We start from the raw sequence: 26,594 nt of genomic DNA on the forward strand, positions 1-26,594 counted from the left end.
AGGGTGGGCAGAACCCTGATGGGTGGAGTTTGCTGGACTCTTTCACCTCTGCTTCTGCAGTGGAGACTCCTCTCCTCTAGAGGGCGCAGGAACACAGACGATGTGATACTATTTCTCTGGCTGGCCCGCTGTTAGGGTTTGTATGTAGGTGTCCCCTTAAAACCTCCTGTGATATAGACCGGAACCTGCAGAATGTGACCGGGTTACAGGAACATTATAGCTTTCTGGCTGTTAGGAGCAGGGCCTGGAAGGAAGACCAGGGTCACTGTGGGTGTGACCTGGACGGTTACATGTCACTTCCAGCTCCTGCCCGGCTCTCCGTGTCCGGCGGACGTGACATATGCACTTTCTCTTCTTGCACGCGCCTTGCTGTGGACCCGGCCAACTATGGACTGTGAGCCAAGGGAAACCTCTGCTCCTTGGATCTGAAGCTTTCAGGTGTTTGTCTCAGCAAGAAGGAAAGCGACTGAGACGTCTACCGTCCCTGGTCTCTGGGTTTTAAAGGCTTCCATTCCCTAGTGCTGGAGTCGGGTGTGCTCCCTAGTCATCTGCCTCCACACGCACTACGCATCTTTGCTCTCGCTCTCTGCAGAAGAGCAGGTGCGTGTGCTGGCTCATCTTGGTGCCCTACACAATATTTTAACAGGCAAGAACAGTTACACATTTTGAACAACTTATACTTTTGCAATATTCCACTAATGCAATACTGAGTGATTATAAGAAGTGTCATAAGGAAAGTGTGATTCAGAGAAAATTCAGGAAAATGGGCTGGGGATATAGCTCAGCGGCGCAGCACCTGCCTGGAGAGCATGAGGTCACGAGCTTGAGTCCCGGTTATCCTCCCCCGTCCTCTGACCCTAATGAGGGAAAATGACGGCAACGATACAATCCTGATGTCTTTCTGAATGTAAGTCTCAGTAGCCAAGCAGAAATACACCTAGGTGAGAATGCTCCTTCAACATAGACAGAAATAAAGCAAGAAAATGAGAGTTCAGTTTTGCCAATTTTATTGAACCAATAAAATTCCTACTAATAACAATGAAATAAATTTCTGCAAGTATAAATGTGATACAGTTTAACAAAACCCATTGTTCTGTACCTATAAATAGATTTTCAAAATGTCATAAAAAGTGCAGTTATGAATTGTTAACATGTTAATACACAATTTCTTTATTTCAAATGTGTGTGTCTTGACTCACTAACAGTTCCTTCTGTATCTGTTCAAATAATATTACCCATCCCTCCAAAAAAAAAAAAAAGAGGCATTAAAGCACTAGAATATTACACATAAGCTGATCCCTTCAGGTCAGCTTTAGTCAGAATTGTAAAATCAGCAACATAAGAAAAATAAAACCTAGTTTACATACAAAAAGCTTTCATGGTCTATAATCTCCTTAACTGCTGACTCATGTGGAGGGCGTTATGAGCTGAGAAGGCTTATATGGTTAACTACCTTAGACTACATCTACAGCAGGGTCTGGTTTGCCAGAACAAGTATAAAGTGGCTGTTCATTAAGTTTGCTATTCTTAGAACTGAAACTATAAGACTGCCATTTGACGCTGAACTTGTGTGAATTCTAAATTGCATCAATGATCTATTTGATAAAGCTTATTCTAATTTAAAACCTTATAGAGTAAGAGACTGACATATAGAGCAGTCTTAAAGATCACGTCATCCGCCTTACATTAGTCCAAAGTCACGTGCTTCGTAAAAAAAGAAAAAAAATTACAGTAACAAAGCACAGGACTACAAAGGCAAAACATCACAGCTTCTGATTACATTGAATAAAAAGTACCAAGGAACGCAAAAGATAATTCTGTATTAATACTGATGAATTAAAGAACTATAATAGACATTTCACAGCATGCTACATATATCGCTCACAAATAAGGATTAAATGAAGTCTAAAATTGAAAGTCAAGAAGTTGGCAATCTGATTTCATGTGCAATTCAGCTACAAAGTCTTAATATATACATTCATTATGTAGCTGCCCTGCAAAATCAGGATTAAAAAAAGTTTTCAAGTTCAAACCCTATTTCGTAAGTTGAAGGATACATCCAGTTCTTCCATGACCAGGAAAAGTTTTCAGGTTTGAAGGAACTAATCCAAGAGACAAGGCCACACTCCAAGGTGACCTGACAGGATTCCTGTTTATCTGCTCAGATGGCATGTGGATAGCTTGTGGTTTGTTTTCAATATCTACTTTATTTTGGGCTAAAAGAGTTAAATGTGAAGAGAAAGAAGAAAGAGAAAACGGTACTTTCTCTCCAGAGAAGATATATGAAAACAAAGAAAATATGTGCACAAGATATAGAGTTTGGATCAACTTCCTTGGTGAACAAGGGTACCGTTTAACTCTACTTCTACTTAAAAGAACCAGAGAGATAAGAAAAGCAGAAAACAGTCTCTCGGCTTCCCAAAGGCAAGTTCTTGGCCGCCTAATGGATACATTTCCTTTACCCTACCTCTTGATCCTTCCTATCAGACTTAGGGGAGCCAGTTGAGAATTTGTAAAGACTGGTTATTTAAGAAAGAGATGTATAATTAGTTAGTTCTGTGTCATAATGTATATAATTAATCGGAATCTGTGAATAATATTTTAACACTAAAGACTGAAGATTCTCCCTCTTTAATATTCTTTCTGTAGAAATTATATATTCATTTTTAAGAGGGTAACTTGAGGGGTGCAAGAAAATAGATTGTTTTAGCAAAAATTTTCTAACAAAATTATATTTAACATATTTAGACTTATTAATGTTTAATGATGTCCTATGAACTATAAAATGGGGCATTTGCTCTAAAGGCCATATGACAGTAAGCACTGCATTCTTTCAAAGGTTTTTATCAGCATTCAGAAGAACCAGATACGCTCTTCTTTCCCTTACATTTTTTCTTTTTCTCTACTTCATGGTGGTGCAGTCATAACTAGGTTAAAGCCAGAGTGAACACTTTATGACACATGACTGAATTAATCCCTGTCTCCAAGTCTTATTTCTTAAGTAGCCTACTGGGTTCACTTCTGGACCGTCAAAGGGATTTAGTGGAGACTGCTATCAGGTTGGGTTGTTCATGACTAAGATGGAAAACATGCAAATACCACCAGAATTCATATTAACATATACTAATAATCAGGGTGGTTCACCTTCAAGTCAGAAAACCATCTGTAGATAAATGTGTCCCATGCTAGAAACTGGAGGCAGTGTAATCTCCAACAACACCAAGTGCACACAGGCTGGAGAGGAAGAATTTGCATTTTTGTCTTTAACGATACTATCTGGACATATCTGAAGTATAGCAAGGGGAATCAAGACTGTACAGTTATTCCATAGAAGATACTTCCTTCCATGGGAACAGGGTAAGGACGGGGGTGAGAAGCTTAGTCTAACCCAGGAAAGCCTAGTCAGACCCTTACGTATCCAGCTTTGCAGTATTTTAATGGTGTTCTGTGATTCAGCCAGACCATCTAAACACCCTTATCAATGTCCTCTTGCAAGAAATGTGTTTCATGGCCTAAATACCACCAATAAAACAAATAACTGAAACATCACTCCATTTATATGCCAGAAATTCCTGTTCCATTAAAGGGCTACAGGTCAATCTGGATTGCTAGAGAATTTTAACTTTACATTCAAATAACTTGGACTAACACCAGTATTCATTATCTAATATAGATCCAGGTTATGATGGCAATTTAATCACTTTAAAATCCTGCTAAATGCTAAATTCTGCATGGTAGAAATAGTTCAATTTCTGTATCATGTATAAATATAAAGATTCCTACTCTGATAGAAGGCAAAATCTTCTATGATTTATTTAAAATATGGAAGTAGTATTACTGAACAACAGAGAGTGAACCCATGAAAAGGCTGGATACTCTGATTTATAGGCTCTTTGGGGATGAGGTAGCGGAGAACACGGCATTTGGGCAGTTGGGAAAAGGGTACACAGCATGGCGGGGACAAGCTTACACTAATGCTGCGTAACATCTGGCAGCATGGACGTATCTGAAGGGCAGCGAGGGGAGCACGTCAGCCAGAAGTCAGACGAAAGGTAGGTGGGTGGTTGGGGGATTGAGAAGGAGCTGAGACAAAGCCATAATCTTCACAAATGGAGAAAGCGTAACTCAGAAAAGTGAATGCTGGTGACTGTCGGCAGGTGGCTGGTGATGTCCTGTCTGGATTGTGAAAGGTGCTCAGACCAAGGCAGGCTGAGGGAGGGCAGGCGAGTGAAAGTGTAAGGCTGAGGCACTTGGAGGAAGAGAAACCAGGCAGGAAGGAGTGGACTGAATGCAGGTAGGAGCTTCCTTTGTATTCGACGCACGATGCCGAGGAAAGCCACCATCTTAGCATTACGTTCTATGTAGTTTTTAAAGACATTCCCTCCCTCACAGGGCTATCTTGACATATACCTCTACCTCTGTAATCCACCTCACCCCTAGCTTTTTGTTCTAGGTCTCACCTGAGCAGATACTGCTAACTAAGCCAAATTAGCATCAAAATAAGCTCCACATACAGTGGTCATTTACGTTCTGTTGACTGAGATAAATACATTCATATTACAGTACTGCTTTGAGGAAAGACTATTTAATCGGATTCTCAGTCTCCACAGAGTTATAATAGGGAAACACAGTTTAGGATGATGGCCACTGAGAAGAGATTCTGATTATACAAATTATGTAATTTAAAACTCAATCTAAACAGAGGAGCCACATATCTTTCAGTTTAGTATTGAACTGTACTAAGAAAATAAATATTACTTGTATAGTATCATCATTGTTACTTTTAGCTCCATGCAAGACCATCGATTTGAATGAGACAAAAAATATCTGTTAGATAAAAAGAAGCATTTAAGGTCTTGCTTTCCACAGAAATGACTTAGAATTATCTCTAAAACAAAACATAAGCAAAAAACTTCATTTTACTATTGCAGTGCAAACCTTTTTATAACATGCACTGAAACTTGCTTTACTCCCCTGATGAACTGTTTTCAGTTAAAAAAGAATCTTACCATCATATATGCACACACCCGAAAGGTGGTGAAATATTTTATGTACATATCTTTAATTGCTGATAAATTTACTTTGCTGTGGAACAAAAGTCTAAGATTTCAGGTTAAAAACTTTATAGAGTCAGGAAGGAAAGAGGTGCTCTGAAATAATATTAATTAAACTTTAGAAGTATTAACAATTTTTAGGAGACATTATAACACAAATAAAATAAGGGCTCTGGTTCAAGTTTTATATGATTTTTATATAAACCTTACGTTTGGTTTTCTACTCTAAAAACAGCCCTATGTTGCTCCGCCATTACCTGGGTTTAAAACCATAGTGTAAGGCCACACCCCTAGGCTCCATGCTAGCCATCTTTTATTTAAAGAGTACCCCAAGTGAGACAAATTCTTCCTGAGACTGAGACATGTACCTAGTTAGAAAAAGATGAAGGAGTTTTGTCTCAAGAGCCTCTTCCCCCTAATTCTCCCAAGTCCACCTGAGGAAGCCTATTCTGAAGGGTTCCGTGAGGCGCCTGGCTGTGGTCAGCGGGTCAGAGAACAGACTGACTTTCACATGGGAGGCTATTTTGATATTTCTGAAGGTGATCTGGGAAATGAAGAATTATCATCAAGGCTGGAAACTGTGAAATTTCAAAGTAAATATACATTATTCAAGCATAATTTCAGTGAATTCTTCGAGTCATTTTAACACAGTAAGCAAGGAGTTAAGAGTTCACACCCACATGTGCTTTCTCATGTACACTTGCACACGAAGTTGGGCACAATGTGAGCCCAGGTGATTAGCATATAATCACATTATTACACCAATGGAACCAGATATCTTTTTTAAAAAATATCACATTTTAATATAAAAAGCTACACTATAAATTACTACATAATAAATTCAATACTCTGAAAAAAAATACCACCCTGGCAAACCGCATCAGAATTTCCAGTTTGCACTGGACAGAGAGAGTTGGTAACAAACTCACTGTGAACAGGGAGTCACAGCCTGGCACAGCGCTGCTGCTTCCTCCCCGGTGCCCGAGCACCTCAGAAGTCCGGCTGGTGAGTACCGGGGCTTGTAATACGTTTTATTCTGTTTTCACTTCCAAGCCAACTTAACTTCCTGATTACTAAAGAGATGGATCAATGTTGAGCAAAAAAAAATTTTACTAGGAAAGACATCTATGAAAGGCACTAATTATTTCCACAACTCAAACTGAACTACTTACATTTCTGGGGGAAAAACGAAACAACAAAAAGTGGCCATTTTAGTTACTTCTACCTTGTTTCCCTTTTGGTCTAAAGCTCATATGGTGTTCTGTGAGAATTCCTCGTCCGATTCAATATATAAAATCATTTTTTCATCCTGCAAGACAGTTTACCTGCACAAAATGATAGGTCACTGATTAAAAAGATTCTAATAAAAATGCAAGAATAAAAGACATCCTCATCTTGAAAGTCCTAAAGATAGGGAAATTACATGGACTTTTATGTTGTTATCTGTGTTCTGTCATTCTCTTCAATACTTTTCTTATAGTTAATATTTATCTATGCCATGTGATATTTAAAAAAATCCATATATAGTATATGCAATAAACAAAACAGAAGAGATCTGGCATGATGAGTTCTTTGAATCATCTCTTTAAATAAACCACCCTGTCCTGAAAAATATTAGTCATTTTTTTCCTCATGGAAGATTTCAAACAAGATCCTTGAATCCCAAAACACAGAACTACCTTACAATAGGTTTACAGTCATTTTTCTTTTCCTATCGGGAACAAAATCTAAAGGAAAGCAACCTAATTGATGTATTGTACTAGAGACAGATGATAAAGAGAAGGGAAAATGATTTAACAAAACACTAGCCCATGATTATTTCACAAGAGGAAAAGTAAGTCACAGAAAATAAGTCTAAAATGAAATTTCTGTGGCAACTATAATGGAAAAGTTTAACTATATTATTTACTATGGAAAAATGGATATGCTTTTAAAAATTTACCATATATGTGTAAAATTCAAGTCACCTTTAATTAATCAAAAAGTATTTAAGCAGTGCAGTTGTGTCCTCCTGGGTAGTTGTAAGCATCTCCTTAGGCACTTCACTGGTTCACTAACATAATACAAATTAAAGCTATAAACACACAACGTTGTGCTTTCTGAAGATAGTCTAATCAAGCAACATAAACCAATGCAAAAATGTGACTTTTTGGCCACTTATTCCTCCCCTATGACTTGATACCTTTTTAAACCAGTTGTCCGAAGAGATTTTTCTGGGGAAAGGAATGCTTTGGCATTATAAGAACATTGTTCAACCCCAGTAAGGTAAAACAGAAAAGAAGTCTAGTGCAATAAAGAAATTTGAGTAAAATTTCTTTATGGCTCTGTTTAAAAGGACACTTCTGCAGTGATATGATAGGGGAAAAGTTTAGTCGAGTATTTTTTAGAACATATTGCACTTTTTTGTTGTTCAATCACATTAATGCATAGAAACACAATTTTTTACCTTTGAATTACAAACTGTTTAACCTATTATAAGAAGAAAATAATGGAAAATAATTTCTAAAAGCCTAACAGAAAAAAATATAGACATATTAACTGTCCTTTAAACCTATGAGAAAGGAAAAATGTGCAAAGAAAGTTTTTGGTCAGTCTCGTGTGTTCGGTTTGTCTGTGCCGCCAGGGTGAACTGTGAACAGCAGTGTGAGCACTGACAGTTCAGGTGGCTGAGGATCGCCGTCAGTGACAGGAAGGACTGTGCATAAGTCTACTCTCATATACACATCATACGGAAAACAACCTCCTGTTATAAGAGAGAAAGGAAATCGCTGAATTTGGCATTTCAGTAGCATGCTATAGAATTCATCCTGATTAAGTTCACATTAAATTATGGACAATGGCTGTGTCACATTTCACGTTATCGCCAATAGCAGTTAAAAAAAAAAAAACTACAAATAAGAAAACACACAGTGCCTGACAAATAATTTCCTAGGGACACACCTTTGTGTCCAGTGAGCAGCTTGGTTCAACAGCGCATGCTTTTCCTCTACCAGATTTAGGACACAACGTGAAAATTACAGAATGGCCGGAAGGGGTCATTCTTTGCTGAATTCCAACATCTGAAGAACAACTGCGTGAGCAGATTGTAAGCGCTTTTCCTTATTTAAAAAAAAGTAAAGAAAAAAATACACATATACACAAACCCCGAAACACTGAAGGTAAGCATTAACAACCACGTTCATGATTTATGATCGGTGCCCAAAACTCCAACTATAAACAATGCAAAGTAGTGCTCCTCAGTATTATTTCTGCAACTGTTAGTAATGTTAAGCATCAAGAAAGAATAAAACACATCATTGCACATTATAGCCGGGGGGAAAAACAAAAACAAAACGAAACAGCTAAACTCTGACACTAGAGAAGTGAATAATTTTGATGCTATATCACAAACAGCTTCTGATGTAAATTGTATGTGAAAAAGTCTTTACACATATATGACACTGTCCCTGGTGACACTCAGGTCAAATGCCGGGTTATGGCGCGAAGAGCGTAGAGTAGTTCGGCTTGCATCCTTGCTTCCATTAAAAGTAGATTTACATGAACCTAAAAATGAAAACGTTACCAGATTAGTAACCACAGGAGAAGTGTTTAAAGCTTTTCATATATTAGATATTTATAAAGGTTTTAATTTGTACACAGACAACAAATAGACATGTATGCCTGGGCATATGTATGCACGTACATAATGGAATACTTAAACCTGCATTTGTAAAAAATGACTCTGTCAGCAGTAATGTCTATAATATTCCCACAGTCTTTTTAGACTATACATTACGCAAAGGCAATTATAAAAATAATTTTTGTAAGTTATTTTCCCACTAATTATGCTTCCTTTTAATTAAAATATTATTATCTGGCTAAAAATCAACCCTACTTTTTTTTTAAATAGCCTATGTTTATCACATAGAAAGTTTTTTTTTTTTTTACTTTTTTTTTTGGGGTTTTCTCCGGTACCAGGAACCGAACTCACGACCTTGCGCTTGCCAGGCAGGCGCTTTTGCCGCTGAGCTAAATCCCCAGCCCCCACATAGAAAGTTTTTAAAAAATTTCCTTGTATTTACTTGAAAAATACTAAAGTGAAAATCTGATGCTTAGCGCAGTTTATAATTAGTATCTGATACTATTTAGCTATGCATGACTTCTTTGGAGTCTTTTAGATGAAAGTGTGAAGTGTCTAGGGATACTCAGCTGACAGGTGAAAATAAATACCCAGTTTTCAAAATTTACTACAAAGAAATATTTACTTTGATATCTTTCTGTCATTTGAACATATTGTTGGACGTACAAGTTACGATTTCTTATGAGCTCGTGCCTCTGGCGGACGGCACTAGGCAGCAGCATTCACCATACACTTTGATCACACCTTGCAAAGACACTCATTAAAGAGTACTTTCAGAACTGCTTCAGAAAGTATCAAAAGCAATGGGATAAGTGTTTCTGAGATGAAGAGGAGTATTCTGAGGAGGGTTGAAGGCAATGTATCTTTTACTGTAATTCTAAAAATTTAAACATTCACTATATATTTTCATCAAGCCTTGTATTCTCCTGATCAATAAAAAGAATTCCCAGGTAGAATCTAGAACAGAAGAAAAATTGCAAACACATAAACGTGGCACAAAGATCCATCAAGGAGAGATGAGGTAAGATAGGTATTTTCTGAAAGACTTTAAAAAATATGTTACCAAAATCATTACATTTTTGCCAAGGCCATACACCTAATTAGTGAATGTAAGGACCTAGAAAGATTTTTTTTTTTATTCTCAAGCTTAGAAACTGGTATAAAGGAGATTTTTGGACTTAACGGTTAAAAGGTATAGGACTTAAAGCCAGCCCTTACACTATGATGTTGATAAAGATCCTTTAACTCAATACCAAATTATTAAATTGGGATGAAAAACTACTGTTCTAATAGGTTAACCCTGGTGGCTAGCTAGGCTTAAGGAATCTCTATATGGATATGCCTTTTGGGTCAAGATACAATTATACCCATCACAATTTCTCAGTGGGCTGGCTTTAGAATAGGATGATAGGATACTTTCCCAAAAACTTTAAAAATATCAGTATTTACATCCAATCTTTCAAAGGTTGATCCTAAAACTTAACTTTATATATTATGTTGGACAAAGCACATAATCAAAATTTAGTTAATAGTAAATAAATCTGAATTAAATTTTTTTTTAAAAATCCAGCTAATAACACTTCAATTTCAATGGCATCAATTTATTGAGACTATCAGGCATCACTTTTAATTAATACTTATTATACTTAATATGTGTCTGTGGTATAACGCAGGGTCATGAAACTGTTACCTTTTCTGAGTGTTTGAACTGACGCCAGTAACTATCATACATGCGCTTTGTAGTTCTTTCAGGATAGCAGGTCACCGTCTTAATGTAAACCTTCAGGCTTCGTTCAAGTAATTGATTAACTTCTCCATAATCATAGTCATCATACCTATGAGCAAGTTAACAACAGTTTTAGTATGACAAAATAAAAAATTTCCATTTCTAGAGTTGTGCCCAGGAGACATTTACTGTCTGTTAATTCCACATCAAAAGTTCATTAAAGTTATCTAACAAATATTTATTTATTTATTGCACTTTTGTAGGTACTGGGGTATACTAGTAAAGGAAAAAAATCAATCCTTGGTCTCTTATAGCTTAAATTCTGTTAGCACATAAAAGGATGAATTAAAAACATAAACATGTAATACGCAGGTGGTAGTAAGTGCTACGTAGAGAAAACTGACCCGCAGTCTGGGAGAAGACTTGTAATTTTAAATAGGATGAGCATGAAAGCTTCTCTGAGAATCTGACACTGAGGCAAATACCAGAAGGTAGTAAATGGGATTTAAATCCCAGGAGTGTCTTTCTTAAGGGCGTAGCTATACTATGTGTATATACTGTAAAATGTAGTGATTCTATCACCATCTATCATCTAGGATACTCAGTGGGCACATGGCATAATTATTTTATACCATAGAATGTCTGAAGTGTTTCAAAGTTTTCCAGATTTTGGAATACTTACATAGACTGTATCAGTTGAACATCCGCAGTCTGAAAATCTGAAAACTGAAATGCTCCAAAATCCGAAGGTGCAAACTTAAGGATTTCAGAGCATTGTGGATGTCAGATTTTCAGATGTAGTGTTTCATACACAGAATGTTGCATCACTAGTTGATGGATCAGGAAATTATGGGGATTTTTAGTTAAAACTGTAGAAAACACTTGTCCAACAAACTGAATTCTAATTTATTCCATAAAGATTTTCTGATAATATATCAGAAAAGATACAGCATGTAGTCAAGTTGAATGTATTCGTAACTGCAAAATTTGTTTCTGTAAATGTTTCTGTAAAAAGCTCCCAATACCCAGCTCAAAAAGGCACATCTCCAAAAGGAGCCTTCTTGATTAGACCATTCAGTTTCACTGCCTCATCTGTGCACTGTCCTCTCAATGCTAATCTTCTAAATTTAGCAGCCATTAATTTATACTGACTGATACGTTTCAATGTTCTTATGATGTGAGCTTATGTAACCTTTATGAGGACAAACTCTACCTAGTTTTGCTTATGCTCTAATTAGCATTCCTTCAAAAAGTTTTAAAAACCGAATCAAACAAACAAGGATTTATTATAGTGATCTAAAAACAGAATACTTTATTCTCCCAGGAAGACCTTTCAAGACTTTTCTATTCTATCTCCAATGATTACTGATGATTTTCAGCTTAGTAAATTATTACTATTGTATTTATATGTGCATCACTAAGATTCACAATGAAGAAAAATGCTTCTCTATAAAATGGAACGAATTTTTAAAATCAGAAGCCCACATAACATTTTCTCCCAGAATCAAATACTCCTAAATGGGATATACATAAGACTCATGTTAGAATTTTCACTTAGAAATCATATACAATTGTTTGCATACCAAACATACCTGATTCCAAACATACAGTGAACATAGTTAAATAAAGCTCTGCGCAGTGTGGTTGTGTCAACATCCTCATGGGTTGCCATAGTGTTATAGGTGAGGTTGTAGACCATCCGAAACTTCTCATCAAGAAGATGTCCAATGTCAGAATACAGCCTGTTCACCAGGGAGAACCCATGATTTTCCCAGGTATAGTCCTAAAGGAAGAAAGCATATTCAATTGCAAAATAAACATTTTCCATTTGAACTTTTTTATTAAATAAAACTACTGAAACAAGTCAGTGAGGTTATTTGTAATTTAGTTCTAGGCTTGTAGCTTTACTAGGTTTTATCTAAAACTCTTCATATCAGTCTGTAATTGGAGTACTGGGAGTTTCTTCATGGAGTTCAGGGATTGGGCACGCTAGCAATAAAATATGGCCACCTTCTACAGTCAGGAGCTGTGCTATATACAATACATGGTTATCTGAAAAGACACCAGAAAAATCTTGGAATACACCTATGTCACTAAATTTAGTGATATGAACATTTACGTGATCATGTGAAATAGGAATGAAGGTGTTTAGGAGATCTTACATCACTACTGTGGCTACACTTTCTATAAGTGGGGGAGTAGTCCTTAAAAGTCTGTAACCTTAATATAAAATGTCTTATTACATATGTGACCGTATCATATGATTTCTTCTCTGCTCCCTCAAAAAGTGGGATGAACATTATGCAACTAACTTATAATAATGCAAGTGACTAAATAAAGCCAACAGCAATTTTCTTTTACCTTTTTAGGGGGGAAATGTTGAAATAATTATTAGATTAAAAATTAAACTAAAAACTAGGATAAATAAAAAGACTTACAAGTCCTATCAGTTTCTTTAGAAGTCAATTTATTTACATCTACAGTTAGTAGTTAAAAGGACAGAATTCTCTAATTTTTCTGAATTGAGGACATCTTGTACCTGAGCTCGGAACGTTGGCAAATGCTCTTCTCCTCGTCTGGCAAAGTCTTCATATCCATAACCAGGATCTTCAATGTATCGAGAGACATCAGATGTTATGATCATGTCATCATCAAAATCTAAGGAAATCAATGACAGATCCATTGTTTAAGATATTGTAAATACAGTTACGATAATGAAACTGTTAAGGTAAGACAGTTAAGATAATTTCATTACCAAATACTGGAAATTAACATTTAACTGTAGCTATCTAGGCAAAGAACTGACAAAATAAAAATTTCTAAATGATGGCAGCAAAAGAGCAATATACTGTATACCTATATACCTCACATAGTACCTATATACCAGATACTATGCTATATACTTAATATCTTCTCCTTTGTTTCATTAATCCAGAGAAGTACCACTTAAGAAACAAACCTCTAAGTTATCCATACTATTCTTAGTACAAAATATCGGTAAGAAATACAATATGAATTAGCATAAAGGATATGAGAAACCTCTAACCATTAAACTACCTAAGTGATCTGCAACTTCGAAGTGGCTTTTAGAAGCCTACGAAACTTCGTGCTTATCCCTAGCCCAAACCTATAACCACTTTGTATTCTCCTTGTACTTCAGCTTTCTCTTCAAGCAACACACTAACAATCATATCCCCCACTCCCTCTCCCTCTCTCCTTCTCCTCCTTCCCCTCCTCTCCTTTTGGTGTTTCTGGGGATTCCAACCAGGCAGGGCCTCACACGTTAGGCAAGCAGTCTGCCATTCAGCTACAGTCCCAGCCCCAAATGGCATTTTTCAGTGCATTCTCTCTTAACATACCTGTGCTACACTTTCCTTAATTTAGTGTATCACATAATAATCAGCAGAAATGAAGCCAAAAATATAAAATGTAGTAGCATTCACTGAGGCTGTTATATAACTAGAGTTTTGTGGATTACAAAGTAAATTTAACTAAGAACACTGTGTCCTAACTAAACTCTATAAAACAGTATCTCTTTAGAAGTGAAATATTTCCCTGACACTGTATAACCAGTAGATTTCATATGGCAAATACTGATAATGGTGTTGACTAATTATATTGCTGGTTCTTTTAGGTTTTATGGTAGTCTTTGATTTGCTCCTAAAAATTTTCAATTATGATATGACTTTTAAACATTTTAAAGTAAATAATAAAAAGTGAGATTTGTATAATAAGAGAATTTATCCTAGGAAAAATCTCTACTTACTAATCTTAAAAGTAGGAATAAATTAAGACCTGTTTTAGGGATAGTTTTGTCTACAAAAAGAAACATACAAGGATCCCTCAATCCATTTATATTTTGCTATGTTTTAGCTATATATACTTTCCTTAAGTGTTTCCCAAAAGTCTATGGCTGGACCCCAGAGCGGCACTATTAGAAGGTAGTGGAAACGTTAAGAGGTGGCCATAGAGGCGGCCCTTTAGGTTACTGGGGAGATGCCCTCAAAGGGTACAGTGGGACCCTGGGGTATCTCATTCTGCTTTCCAGCCATGAGGTAAATAGTTTTGCTCTGCCACGTTACTAACAGGATGTGCTACCACAGACCTAAATAAAGTAGTGGGGCCAACTGATTATAGACTGAAACATCTAAAATTAAGGGAATTTTTTTTTTTCTCTTTTTAAGTTATCTCAAGGATTTGTTACAATACTTCATATAACCAGTAAATTTAGTTCTGGTGATAGTGGTATAAAAACCAATATAATGAAATGATTCAGCTCCTTGGATGATTCACACATGACACGGCCTATTTTGTTAAAAGCAGCATACGATATTTGAATAGGACCCAAGGCTTGCTAGTCAGAATTCCAGCTTGAAGGCAGCAGTGCCTATTCATGGTCCAAGAAGACCGAGGCTGGGATCCAAAATATATTTTCAGTATTAAAAAAAACACAAAGAAATATTTGTATCAAGCTGTAGTGATCTTGAAGCTCTTAAAAATTACTGTCTGAAAGCAAACATATATTACTAACCTTAATGAAAATGTTTGCATTTGTTAATATTGCTTTACCAGAAGGTCCACCCTAGGTTAACTATGTACCTTCTTGTCTACTTGTTCCTCTGCTTTTTACATTTACCAACTTTTCTGACTTTAGCTCCCAGGTATATGCTGATAACACCCAACTTTTTACCTTAAGCTTAACATCCTCTCTTGGCCTCCTGTCTGTTAGGCCTTGGCTCGTCCAAGTGCAGCTAGTGCAGCACCAGCATCATTTGGAGGCTTGAAAGCAACACGGCCTCACAGGCCTATGCAGACCAACTCACAGAATCTGCACCTCAACAAGATTCCCAAGGGACTCACAACCACACTAAGTTGGACAGCACTGTGCTAGTTATCTCTAGATTAGGTTTTACAGACATTCCCAACTCAAAACATCCAACATATGACAGGGGACATATTTCTTAATACTTAGAGGGTCACTGTAACAAGGCTTTCACCTCCCTAGCCAGCTTCCTCTTCATACTCCTAACCTCATGATTTATGTCCTCAACATACAAAACAATTTGTTCCTTTACACAGCATCCTGCTTCCTTACCACACCATGCTTTTGCACAGAAATTGTTTACCATTACTTTTCTCTCCTACTAGAGTAAGAACGCCATGAAGGCAGGAATCACACCTTACTTAGCCTTAAGACCTTAACAGCTATCACACTGCTGAGACTACATGGGGTACTCAACGAATGTTTGTGGCGTGAGTACTAAAGCAATACCTAAAACACCAAGTTTATTTGGGATTCCTTGTTGGGTATAAATCTGATTTGTAGTGACAGTAGCCTTCACGGATTAAATAAATTAAAACGGTTACCCAATTGTATAGATAAAAATCTTTCATTAAAGAAGATAATCAACATAAAGTATAAAAGGAGGTTCTTGTCCTTTCTGTAAACCTTCTGAAAACTACTGATCAATACCATGTTTATATAGCCAAAACAACTTTCAGAATTTGCGAGATTAACTAACTTAGTTTTAAGACAGTAATTTCTATTTTACAAATAGACACTGTATGGACTGATGACTGTATTAAGTTTATGGTATTTAAGTTATGGAAAATACTAAAGATTGTTCTGTTAGGGTTCAAAGAACAACTAAACAAGAAAGAGAACTAAAGATACCTGAATGAGGAAATGAATGAAAAGTATCTCCAGAGACCACAAAAAGACTTTCTTTTTTCTCCTTCTCGAAACGAGTGGTCATTTCTTCCTGAGATGTGTCTTCATCTTCTCTTTCTTCCTGAAGCCTCTTCATCCTTTCCATTAAGGCTTCCAGCTCACTTAGAGAATCCACAATCTAGAATCACATAAGATAATGTTGGGTGCTACTAAAATTAAAAATTGATTCAATAAATATCTCTGTCTCTTAATGTTACTTTATCATATACAATGCAAGGCTTAGGAACAGGTTCCCATGTGAGATGCTGGTCAAATGATGTATTATTACAATTAGATAAAAAATATTTTTTAAAAGAATGTGACTAGATTAGGAAAATAATCTAGAGGCAGAAAGTAAGTAAGTGATTTTTAGGGGCCAAGAGTTGGGGAGGAGATAAGGTGGGGGACAGAAGAGGGATATGACTACTAATTGTTTTAGAGTTTCTTTTTTACATGGATGATGCTCTAAATTTATTGTGGTGATGGCTGCATGGCTCTATGATCACACTAAGAACTACTGGATTGTACATCTTAGAGAGCTGAACTGGATGATATGTGAATTATTTCAGTAAAGCAGTTTTTAAAAAATAGTTTTTACCTGAGTTTTCCACTAACTCCAAAGAGAAAAAGTTTATAAACACATTGCTAGCCAGCTAGAATTCTAACACCTGACATATATTAATGAATATATGAATTCTAACACCTGACATATATTAAATTATAATCTACTAAAAAATTAGGTGGCTTCATATTTCCTACTTTCTGCCTTAAAATATACTTTCCATTAGTGATTCCAGCATCTTAGAGACACAGATATATTGTTTTGAGATTTGCTATACAAAAGGTTCAACATTAAAAGGCATCAGTGTTCAATTTCTATAATTTGTAATAATATCTATTTGCTTTAAAAGCCTTTTTAAGACAAATCAGAACTATAGGTACAGGTTAAAACTTTACAGTAATAAAAATTATGAAAAATATTTCAAGTATACAATATTCTATCTAGTCAGAAAATAAATTCTCTCTAGACACACCAAGAAGTTTAAGCAAAAATGATAAAACATTTATAAAAACTAACCCCAAAGTTGTTGCCTGCAAGGGATGCATTTTCTATGTTGTTGTCATTAGCAAGATCACAAACGCAGAAGTTGTTGACTGATATTATCCTGAATCCATTGGAGATTTCTGGATCTCTCTCTGGATTAATGCCACTACCAAAAACAAAGCTTGCCAAAGCATGATAATGTGTCAGCAGGACCACAGCATGTACTAGTTCAGGCAGAGACCAATTATTTTCTCCAGTTTTGACAAGTTTCTGAAAGGAGAACGCAAATGAGAATATATATAAAACCACCGAAAGCTACAAAGCAGGTTTGAGAAGAATGAACAATCAAGCAAATTTTATATACAAATTTATAGTCATTAAATGTTTTAAAAATGTTTCACATATTAAAGATACAGTTTTGGTCAAATAATGTTACATTAAAACTATCAAACCTAACAATATAATTATGTTGTGGCTTCTTCCAAATCCCTTATACATGGATCTTCTGCTTCCAAAGAAGTTTCATAAATTATGCTATTTTAATGATACTTCAGAAAATCAAAGAACACTAAAGCTAGAAAGGACTTGAAAGATTTTCTAGCAAAGCCACTGATTTTAAGGTCCTTTGGAAATTATATGACACAAAATCACATGAAAATACAATTTAGCAAGTCAGCGTTGTTATTCATTGTGTGTCTTCTAATAAAGGCCTGCCAGAGATGACAAAAACTACAGAATACTACCTCACTTAGAATAAGAATTCAAAATTTTTCAAAGTACTTTCTGCATTATTTACTCAGTCATCCAGATGAATGATGTAACATAAGTAAAACCATCACTAATGATAACCCCCCACCTCTTTTCTCAAAGGGTGAATTCTCACAAGTCCACCTGGTATTCTCTCATGTGCTCACTTGCTTGCATGTTTTCTTTGCTTCTTTTGTGAGGTGTGTGTGTGGGGGTGGGTGAGGGTCTCTTTTCCCTCTTTCCCTTTCATCTGGCTTAACTGCTACTAAATAAAAATGCAATTACTTTCCTTTACTTTATTTTATTTTCTACAACACACAATAATTTAGTGTACTGCTAAAAGCTGAAGGAAAAGAATAGGAAAAAATAAATTCTATCACACTAGTAAAACTTTTACATTTTAAATTACTACGTAGTTATAGTCATATACATCTATTTTTCTGCTTTTCAAACTTCTAACTTTGACACACTCACTTTTCACGAGCATTCAATGTCATGTTATTTTTTAAGCATAGGCTTGTATTGTGCATCAGTGGATACACACAACTATTTATCTATTCCTATGCTAGTCATCAAATTGCTTCTCATTTTTTGTTTTGTGTTTTTATTATAATAAATTGCTTTTTCATGCTACAGCTTTGTTCACATTTGAGAAACCTTTCCTAATAGAAATTATAGGACAAAAGGTATTAATAGATTTTTGATAATACTGGCAAAAAACTTTCCAAAAGGACTGGTGGAATTTATCAATTTTGGCAGAGTTATTAAATCTTAAAAAAGCCAAAACTTATCATCTTCCATATTCTTTTCTACTTTTTAAATTCATTCTACTCTGATTTCTTTCTCCAACAAACTTCTAAAACTACGTTCACTGAAATCACATATGACCTTCCAAATGGCCATGTCTATTTTTTTAATTTGGTCTATTTGGTTGCTGCAGAGTTTACACTGTTCATCATTTATCTCTTCTTGAAATTAATCTTCCTTGATGTCAACAACTATACTCTTTTGTTTTTACCCATTTTTACCCCAAGATGGGTCTTTCTCTGTCTCCCTCACAGGCAGCCCTCATCATTACCACTTGCCTTCAAAATGCTGGCTGATCGTCTCCTGTCCATAGTCCTCTTTCCTCGTACTGTACCGTAAAACCTGGATGGGCGGCTCATTCTTTCAACCTGACTTTAGCTTATGTCTGAGTAACTACCTGCCGTTATTTCTAATCCACCCCTACCCTGAGCTACAGACCTGTATTTCCTTTGGTAACTAGACATCACCCTGTGGATGTCATGATCTCCTGTTCTCAGGTCTGCGCACACGTCTGTTATGAAGAAGGAAACCGTAAAGCACCTCCTTCTCCATCCTCACATCCCGCCCATCGACAAATCTTGCTTATTCAGATGCGCAGCAGATACTACCGTGCTCTCTCTCCTCTTTCTCTTACTCTGGTTATTTTGCAAATCTCTAAATCAGTACTATGACTTGTCTACTTTTAGTCTACGGCACTTGTAATTTGGTTTTTGTATCAACTAAATGGGCATGTATTTCAATTTGGCACAAAAACCTTTAACGACTTTCAATCCTGTGGTGCAGTGCTCTCCAAGGTGCCCAACAGTGACACCGGGGACCGCAGCTGCTGGTGCTCGGTGGTGTACTTGTTAGTGACTTCGCGTACACTTACGAAGTGTTGTATACAGAGCAAATACATGTAATGTAATACTAATACATAAAAACAGAAAGACTTCACAGGATGAGTTAAGCGCATAACACGTACACATTTTCTTGTGGAGAAGGACACTCTTTGATTAGAAAGCACTGAGGACAGACAATGGTTTGTTTATTGTTTGTTAGGGTTCCTAAAGATAAGGCTTCATTGTACAGCCCAGCAGCTCAGTCAGGAAAACACTGTATACATGTAACTGTTACATTAATGTAAATGTGAGTAGACTAAGACATGTTAGCTTTTCACAGATCTGCCACTAGAGACCACTGGAGTAAGGAAATGTGTGTGGTCATCAAGTTCACCGGGGGGGGGGACTGTAGTAGATTGGTAACGAGTGGTCAACTTACAACCCCCAGCTAAACTGAGGAAGCATGGTGCTGGGTGTGGGAGGCCCACCGGCAACTGTTGCCAGCAGCGTAAGAGGCAGACCTGGAGAAGGATAGTGCTTTAATTACTAAAACGTTTGCTATCCGCCCATTTGTACTAGCTACGCCCTTGGTTCTTGCTCAATAAAAGGTGACTGAGATTGGTAATCGGGGCTGCAGTGCGAGAGCTGTAAGCCCCTGATCCCAGATTTTTACCTCTCTTGTTTTTCTTGTCTTTCTTTCCTTCCTTTTCATCTGTGGGCACCTCATTCTTGGGACCTGTCACCCTGAATAGAACATTTTCTAATACTTTGAAGGGTTGTCTCATATCTGAGGTACCATAAGATAACTACAGCTTTTTGAGGATAAAATATAAATTCTTTAATTTTGTATTCACTGGGTCATACAATATGGTTCCAGTTCTTCCTATTTACCATCCCTACCTTATGTAAATAAACCTATATGTAAATATACCTATATATAAGTATACCTACATTTTACTAACTGTCAGCTAGTAACTGCTCTTTCAACATATAATAACACTGAACACACTTTTCGAGGAAATGTCCTGCTCAACTTGAAAATTCCCACTTATTATTCAAAACCTAGCACAAATGTTGCTGCTTCTAAGAAACCTAATCCTATTCTCTTTATTCATACACTACTACGCTATGAGTATTGTCATTGCCCCTTGCCTCTCGGCCTATAGACTCCTAGTACATCCAAGGCCAAGTTTTTTATCCTGTTAGTCCACCAAAGTATCTGGCACAAAGTAATAGATATAATATGAAACCAGATCATAAACCTTAGGACACCATTATGCATCATAGATTTCCAGACAACCATCAAAATCTAAGAGTATACAGATTGACACAACCTGTATTTAGTTAAACAAATTGCCAAAAAAAAAGTCAATGAGATTAAAAAAGACATTTCTAATACATCAGATACAGATATTTTAAGTAAGGCATTTAGTGATAAATACTTTAAATGATAGCTCCTATATTTGGAGAGTTACCGTGTGCCGAACACAGTGCTGATAAGCACTCTGTATGATGACACCCCGTAGGCTTTTGATGGAAGCTCCTTTTAAGATGCAAGAGCTCTTAGTCACAGCCCTACCTCTTGTCTAAATGCTAGTTTCTAACAGCATTTTAGAAAACAGCTAATGTATTTTATTTGCAAAATCACTTTTTGTGACTTAAAATTACAAAATGTTAGAACTAGAAAGGAGTTTATAAGTCATTCAATCTAGACCCCTCACTTTACAGAGAGGGAAAGCGAGTCCTATAGAAGTTAAAAGCACAAATTTGCAAAAATGAAGAACAGACTAGGAGCCAGGCTGTTTACCATGTTAGTGTAATTTCTTTGTTCTACCTGCTGTTTGAAAATAGAAAGCAACTTTTCTCACAGCCACTAACAAATTACTCATACAAGCTAATTACTGATTATGTAAGAAAGGTAAGTATTTGTACTTAAGCCCACTGACTTTCTAAATTTATCTTTGCTACACATATTAGATTTTCTGTTTTTTGATTTTCTAACATTTAAGTGTTTAAGTCTTACAAAAATATTTAACTCAGAAACATTACATATTTCCTTTTTATTTCAAAGAAACAGTACCTGAATGTGCTCTTTCGTGATCAGCCAGGGTCGGTGTGCTAGCAGCTTATTTATTTCATTAAGATTTTTCAGCCTTTGTGGGACATACTCCAAACCGTTCAACCACTCAGCAATACCTCCAGTCTTCAAAAATTCATCCACATGCATGTTTATTAAGTAAGAACACTGATGTCTAGCTGCAGCCTAAAGCATAGAGGAAAGAATTTACCGACGAAGTAATCATGGTAGAATTTCATTCCATTATTTATATAAATAATTTGGATGGAGTTGATTAATTGCTTGCTCATTTGTTTGAGACAGGGTCTTGCTATACATAGACCAAGCAGGATGCTATCATCCTGCCTCAGCCTCTTGAGTAGCTGGATTACAGTTGTGTTTGACAATGCCTGGCAACAGTTTTCACAGTCAATCGTTCTCTTCTTATAGAATCATCCTCCTTTGAAAATGTTCATCATACTCTTTCAGTAATTCTCGAGTCAGTACAGGAAGCTGTTATGTAGTTGTAAAACCAAGTAACTGTCACATGAAGGCAATTACTTCATCTACGAACTGGTATAGATTAACTAGAGCCACTTTCTAGCTGTTTTAAGGGAACAGATACTCATTTCATGATGGTAAATGTGTGCTATATTCTACTTAAAACGCAGTAACACTTTATTAACTTGTGTTCTGACAATTTAGAATTCGTGTTAATTTTGCACTTTTCCCATCCCCTTTGAGAGGACTCTGAATCCAGTCATTCTGTCCTCGTTATCCCACCCCGGTGACACTGAAGCCTATTACACAGCCAGAGTGGGCCTCGGTGCAGACCACTTAGCAAATCCATGCAGAGCAGACTTCTGACTTCCCTTCTTCTCCATGGCTGCCTCTCAGTAAAACAGTACTGTTTTATTCTTCCTGTTCTCTATATCTTGGCTTTCTTTTAGTTTGTGAAAGCATTCTGAGTCTGCTTTTAGTGTTACTATCATGAAAACTTTAAGCTAAAATTATAGTCTTAGTCAAGTTCATCATTCAATTAAAAACAATGCTGCTCTGTGTCGTCACTCTACAAAGGTTTGGTGAGAATATAAAGAAGATCATCTACTCAAACCCATAAAAGCTCATCTGCTGGGTCCCAGCAGCTCTTGCTCTGCAGCCCAGCTGTGCCGTCAGCTTCCTGCGCATGCAGCACCTGCGCCGCACTCCTGTGCTTTCTCTACGACCAGTCCGGCTTTAGCACTGTTCCTAGCTTTCTCTTTGTTGCCGATCATCACAAAAGTAATGTTGGGATATTACTTTCAGCCCTATAAACATCTTTAATCATGACAGATGAAACACAAAATTATTTTATTGGAAATTAAACGAAAGATATTCAGTACATTAAGTGATTGAAAGCACTCAAAATGTGTTCAAGGGATTTGGTATTAAAAAAATGCCACAGGTCTCAATTGTTAAGTCAGTGAAATTATACCTGGCGCGCGCGCGCGTGCACACACACACACACACACACACACACACAATTCTGAAGGGAGAGAGAATCAGTGGAAGATGTTCCATGAAAGTAGAAGAAACAGGAAAACGAGCACCTACCATTATTGCGATGTAGTGCCTGTGTGGCAGAGGAAGGGGACCGTCCATGCGCAACATGTAAAACTGGCTCCGCAGGAAAGACTCCAGGTACTGAGTGTGTAAACTCATGACCTGTGTTATGTTGTCCAGACGACCAGATGTGGAGTACTCTTCCACGAGAAGGTTTGTACGTTCATCCACTGTGTTTGCTTGGACAACCTTATAACCGAGAAACATAAACAAAGTAGCTATGATTGTGATGTAAACACATCCTTGGTTTACATAAATTTTGCCACTACTGAAGCAAATGAATATTCATTTGATATTAACACTGAAATTATGCAGTTGCTTATACTAGTAACAGAAATTTTTTAAAAAGTTATCATTCATTTTTGGCTCTGGTACTACAGTTTATTAAACAACAAATGTTAGATTATCAAACATTAAACACACAGCTACAAAAATTGAAGAAAAGAAGCTCCCATCTGTTCTGCCAGGCATATTAGGCAGATTCTTCAGAGCTGATGTGCCTGGTCACTGCCACACCAGTTTGTAGTTACGCAAAGCAGCAGAATTTGATTACACACATTTATAATTTAATCCCATCAGCTTGTACAGATAATCACATTCTTAGACAAATATTTTCACTATGATCCTTTGCTAGTTTTTGTTATTGACAGGTTTTTTCTGGTGGGGGTCTTTTTTGAGATGGGGTTTCACTATGCAGTTCAGGCTGGCCTTGAACTCACTTAGTAGCCCTGGCTGGCCTCAAACGTGCAGCGATCCTCCTGCCTCAGCCTCCTGAGTGCCACCAGTTGTGTGCCACCACGCCCAGCCTACATTGACAGTTTAGGCATTACACCAAGAACTGGTTCTGAAAGTATTAAGAGCTTAACACCTTGCATAAGGACCCAATTCTGGGTGTAGTTGATGAATATGTAATGCATAATTCTACTATTGCCTCACTATTTACTTGTATTTTAGGATTATACTTCTAGACTAAAGATGAATACATTTCTTATTTCAGAGATAAACATCCTAGATTAACTCATGAACCTAGTTAACAGCAAGGTCTAGTTTAAAATTTAGATTTCCAAAAGTCTAAGGTAACAGTCTTCCTGAAAATCTGTGCTGTTATTGGAAACTCCATTTATTCTTCAAAGCTGGTTTCATAGGTTTTTTTCTGAAAAATAATTATAAATTATGAAAAAGTATTATTGACTGAGGGAAATTTAATCTTGAAGCAAATGTGTTTGAAAAGTACAAATTGTGAAGAAATGTTAACTATGTTGATGTAAGAAAAAGAGGCAATTCCACCTCATCTCATTATGGAGCCATGTGTACTTTCATTTGCTCATTTTCCTCCCATGTTTTCAACTTCAGGGCCCAGAATGATAGTTAAAAATATAGTAAAATCCAAATGATCAAAAAGAATTAGGGATAGACTATCTGTTCTTTTTTATTTCCTTTCACCAGCAAAAATTTCTTATGTCTAACTGGGTATCTAAAGACTAGATGCAATAGATCCTGAAAGCCAAATTATCTTCAAACTTATACTGTGAAAGTGTGCTTCAGGAAGACTTCCGTATGAGGCGATCACTCCACTGAGAAAAGTCCCTGGGCTATGAGAGAAGTGGGCATCCACGCAGCAGCTTTTCTAATACACGTCCACCGCCAGATGAGCTGTGCTCACTGAGCTCCGTCACATTACCGCTACTCTGGATTTTCGCTCAATAAGAAAGCCACTAAAAAGGTGATATTAAGATAAAAGACCCGCTGACCCTGGCAATGATCTGCTATTACTTTAACTCTATTAGTCTCTTCTAAGACAAAGCCTGGCACAACAGCCATTCTACAAATCTTTGTTGATTAATTCCACAACAAAAAAAGAAGACTCCTAGTGCTGTAAGATAAATGATGTCTATGCAGTAAGTGTATACATGATAACTATGCTCAATAGGCACTAATACTTCCTTGAAGCAAGAAAAACTTCTCAATTAGTTGTTCTTACACTCTCCTCAGTCCACATCCAAGAGGCACCTAGGGATCTGAGGATGTGCTCACTGCTGTAATTTTTCACAGAGATATACTCCAACAAATTAAGTACAAATCTTGTTTTGATTGTAACTTCGTGTCATTTATAACCTTCCTTGCATTTACTACAGGCGCAGGGTCACTGCACTGAGTTGGACCCACAGCCCTTTCATTTTGGGATAGTTGTGCTAAGCTGCTAAATTGCTCAGACTGCGTTTTACTTGGGATCTTCCTGCCTCCCAAAGCCCAGAGGTTATGGGTGTGCGGAACAGAACCGAGCCCGTGCATTTACTTTCCTAACTCTCCAGCCTCACCAGTGGTGCACAAATGTACTGGAGATATGGCGCCATCCTCTCCAATAAGATACTCGGAAGGCAATGAAAAGAGTAACTTCTGGTTATGTAATATCGTATTTTAACGCAAACTCATGTTTCCTTTCAAAATATTTTAACATTTACATAATCTGTAATCATCACAAAACAGGACTTTTAAAAACTGAAAACTTTCAGATTAAGTTTTATTACTTCTAGCTACTTTTTTCAGAAGTTATATTTGAAATAAAATATGGTTAAATTTCTACTGTTTTAAACTTGCAGTACTACTGAACTATAAGATATACTCAGATTTCCAGGTGAATCTGAAAAGAAGACCCTCTTCTGTTTCTTTCTGATACATGCATAAGAAACTCAAGAGTAAGATATTTTTACCTCCATTACAGGTGGAGATTTCTTGATACAATTAATCTTCTAAAAGTCATACTTTATATACTTTAAGACAGATAAACTTACTTCCTTCTCTGGAATAAAGGCACTTGGTCCTCTTGTCAAGGGTTGAGATACTCTGATTCTTTTGTCCTGTTTTTAAAAGGAAAGTTATACATTAATGATGAGTTTTCCAAGAAAAGTTAATTGATACACATTATTTCTAAGGTATAAATAATCAAACAGAATAAACAGAATTATGTAAAAGCAGGATAAGTTTCAGGATAAAAGCAGAGTAAGTGTCCAGATCAAAGAAAGTCCATAGGCCATTTTCTGGATGAGATAATGGAACAAACTCCATCAGTGCTAGTGTGTGATAGAGGTCTTGAAAACATCATTTCCCTCAGTCATATTCTACATCATCATAAATTTTTACTCACATTTAATATGAATGAAAACCATTAATTTTTATAATGGAATCATATCTGATAATACACTAGTTATATTGTTAGATATTAATTTGAAAGCTAACTGAAAGTTTAAGTCAAAGAATTATATGCAACTTGCTAAAGCAATGACCTGACTTGTGGCTTTTTCTGAATAAAACAGCAACAAGAATATTAATAAAAGGTTCTTAAATTTTAAGAAAACTATGAAACAGCAAGGTAGAGCTTAAGTGAATTTAAGAAATGGACAATACAG

The 26,594-nt window shown here is 36.5% G+C and overlaps 1 protein-coding gene across 1 annotated transcript; it reads right to left on the reverse strand.

Moving 5' to 3' along the window:
- Nucleotides 1–984: 984 nt before the first annotated feature.
- Sesn3 (sestrin 3) lies at nucleotides 985–26,045 on the reverse strand (the record flags this gene model as incomplete). Its single annotated transcript, XM_013511114.1, is given in 9 exon segments — nucleotides 985–8,597; nucleotides 10,364–10,508; nucleotides 11,992–12,182; nucleotides 12,939–13,057; nucleotides 16,074–16,248; nucleotides 17,188–17,424; nucleotides 21,610–21,792; nucleotides 23,179–23,376; nucleotides 25,980–26,045. Coding segments are annotated over 9 exon segments (1,401 nt in total), but the record flags the coding sequence as incomplete, so codon positions are not given.
- Nucleotides 26,046–26,594: the final 549 nt, after the last annotated feature.

The sequence above is a fragment of the Chinchilla lanigera genome, unplaced genomic scaffold (assembly GCF_000276665.1).
Source record: "Chinchilla lanigera isolate Chin_1 unplaced genomic scaffold, ChiLan1.0 scaffold00011, whole genome shotgun sequence".
In the NCBI taxonomy this organism is placed as follows: domain Eukaryota; kingdom Metazoa; phylum Chordata; class Mammalia; order Rodentia; family Chinchillidae; genus Chinchilla; species Chinchilla lanigera.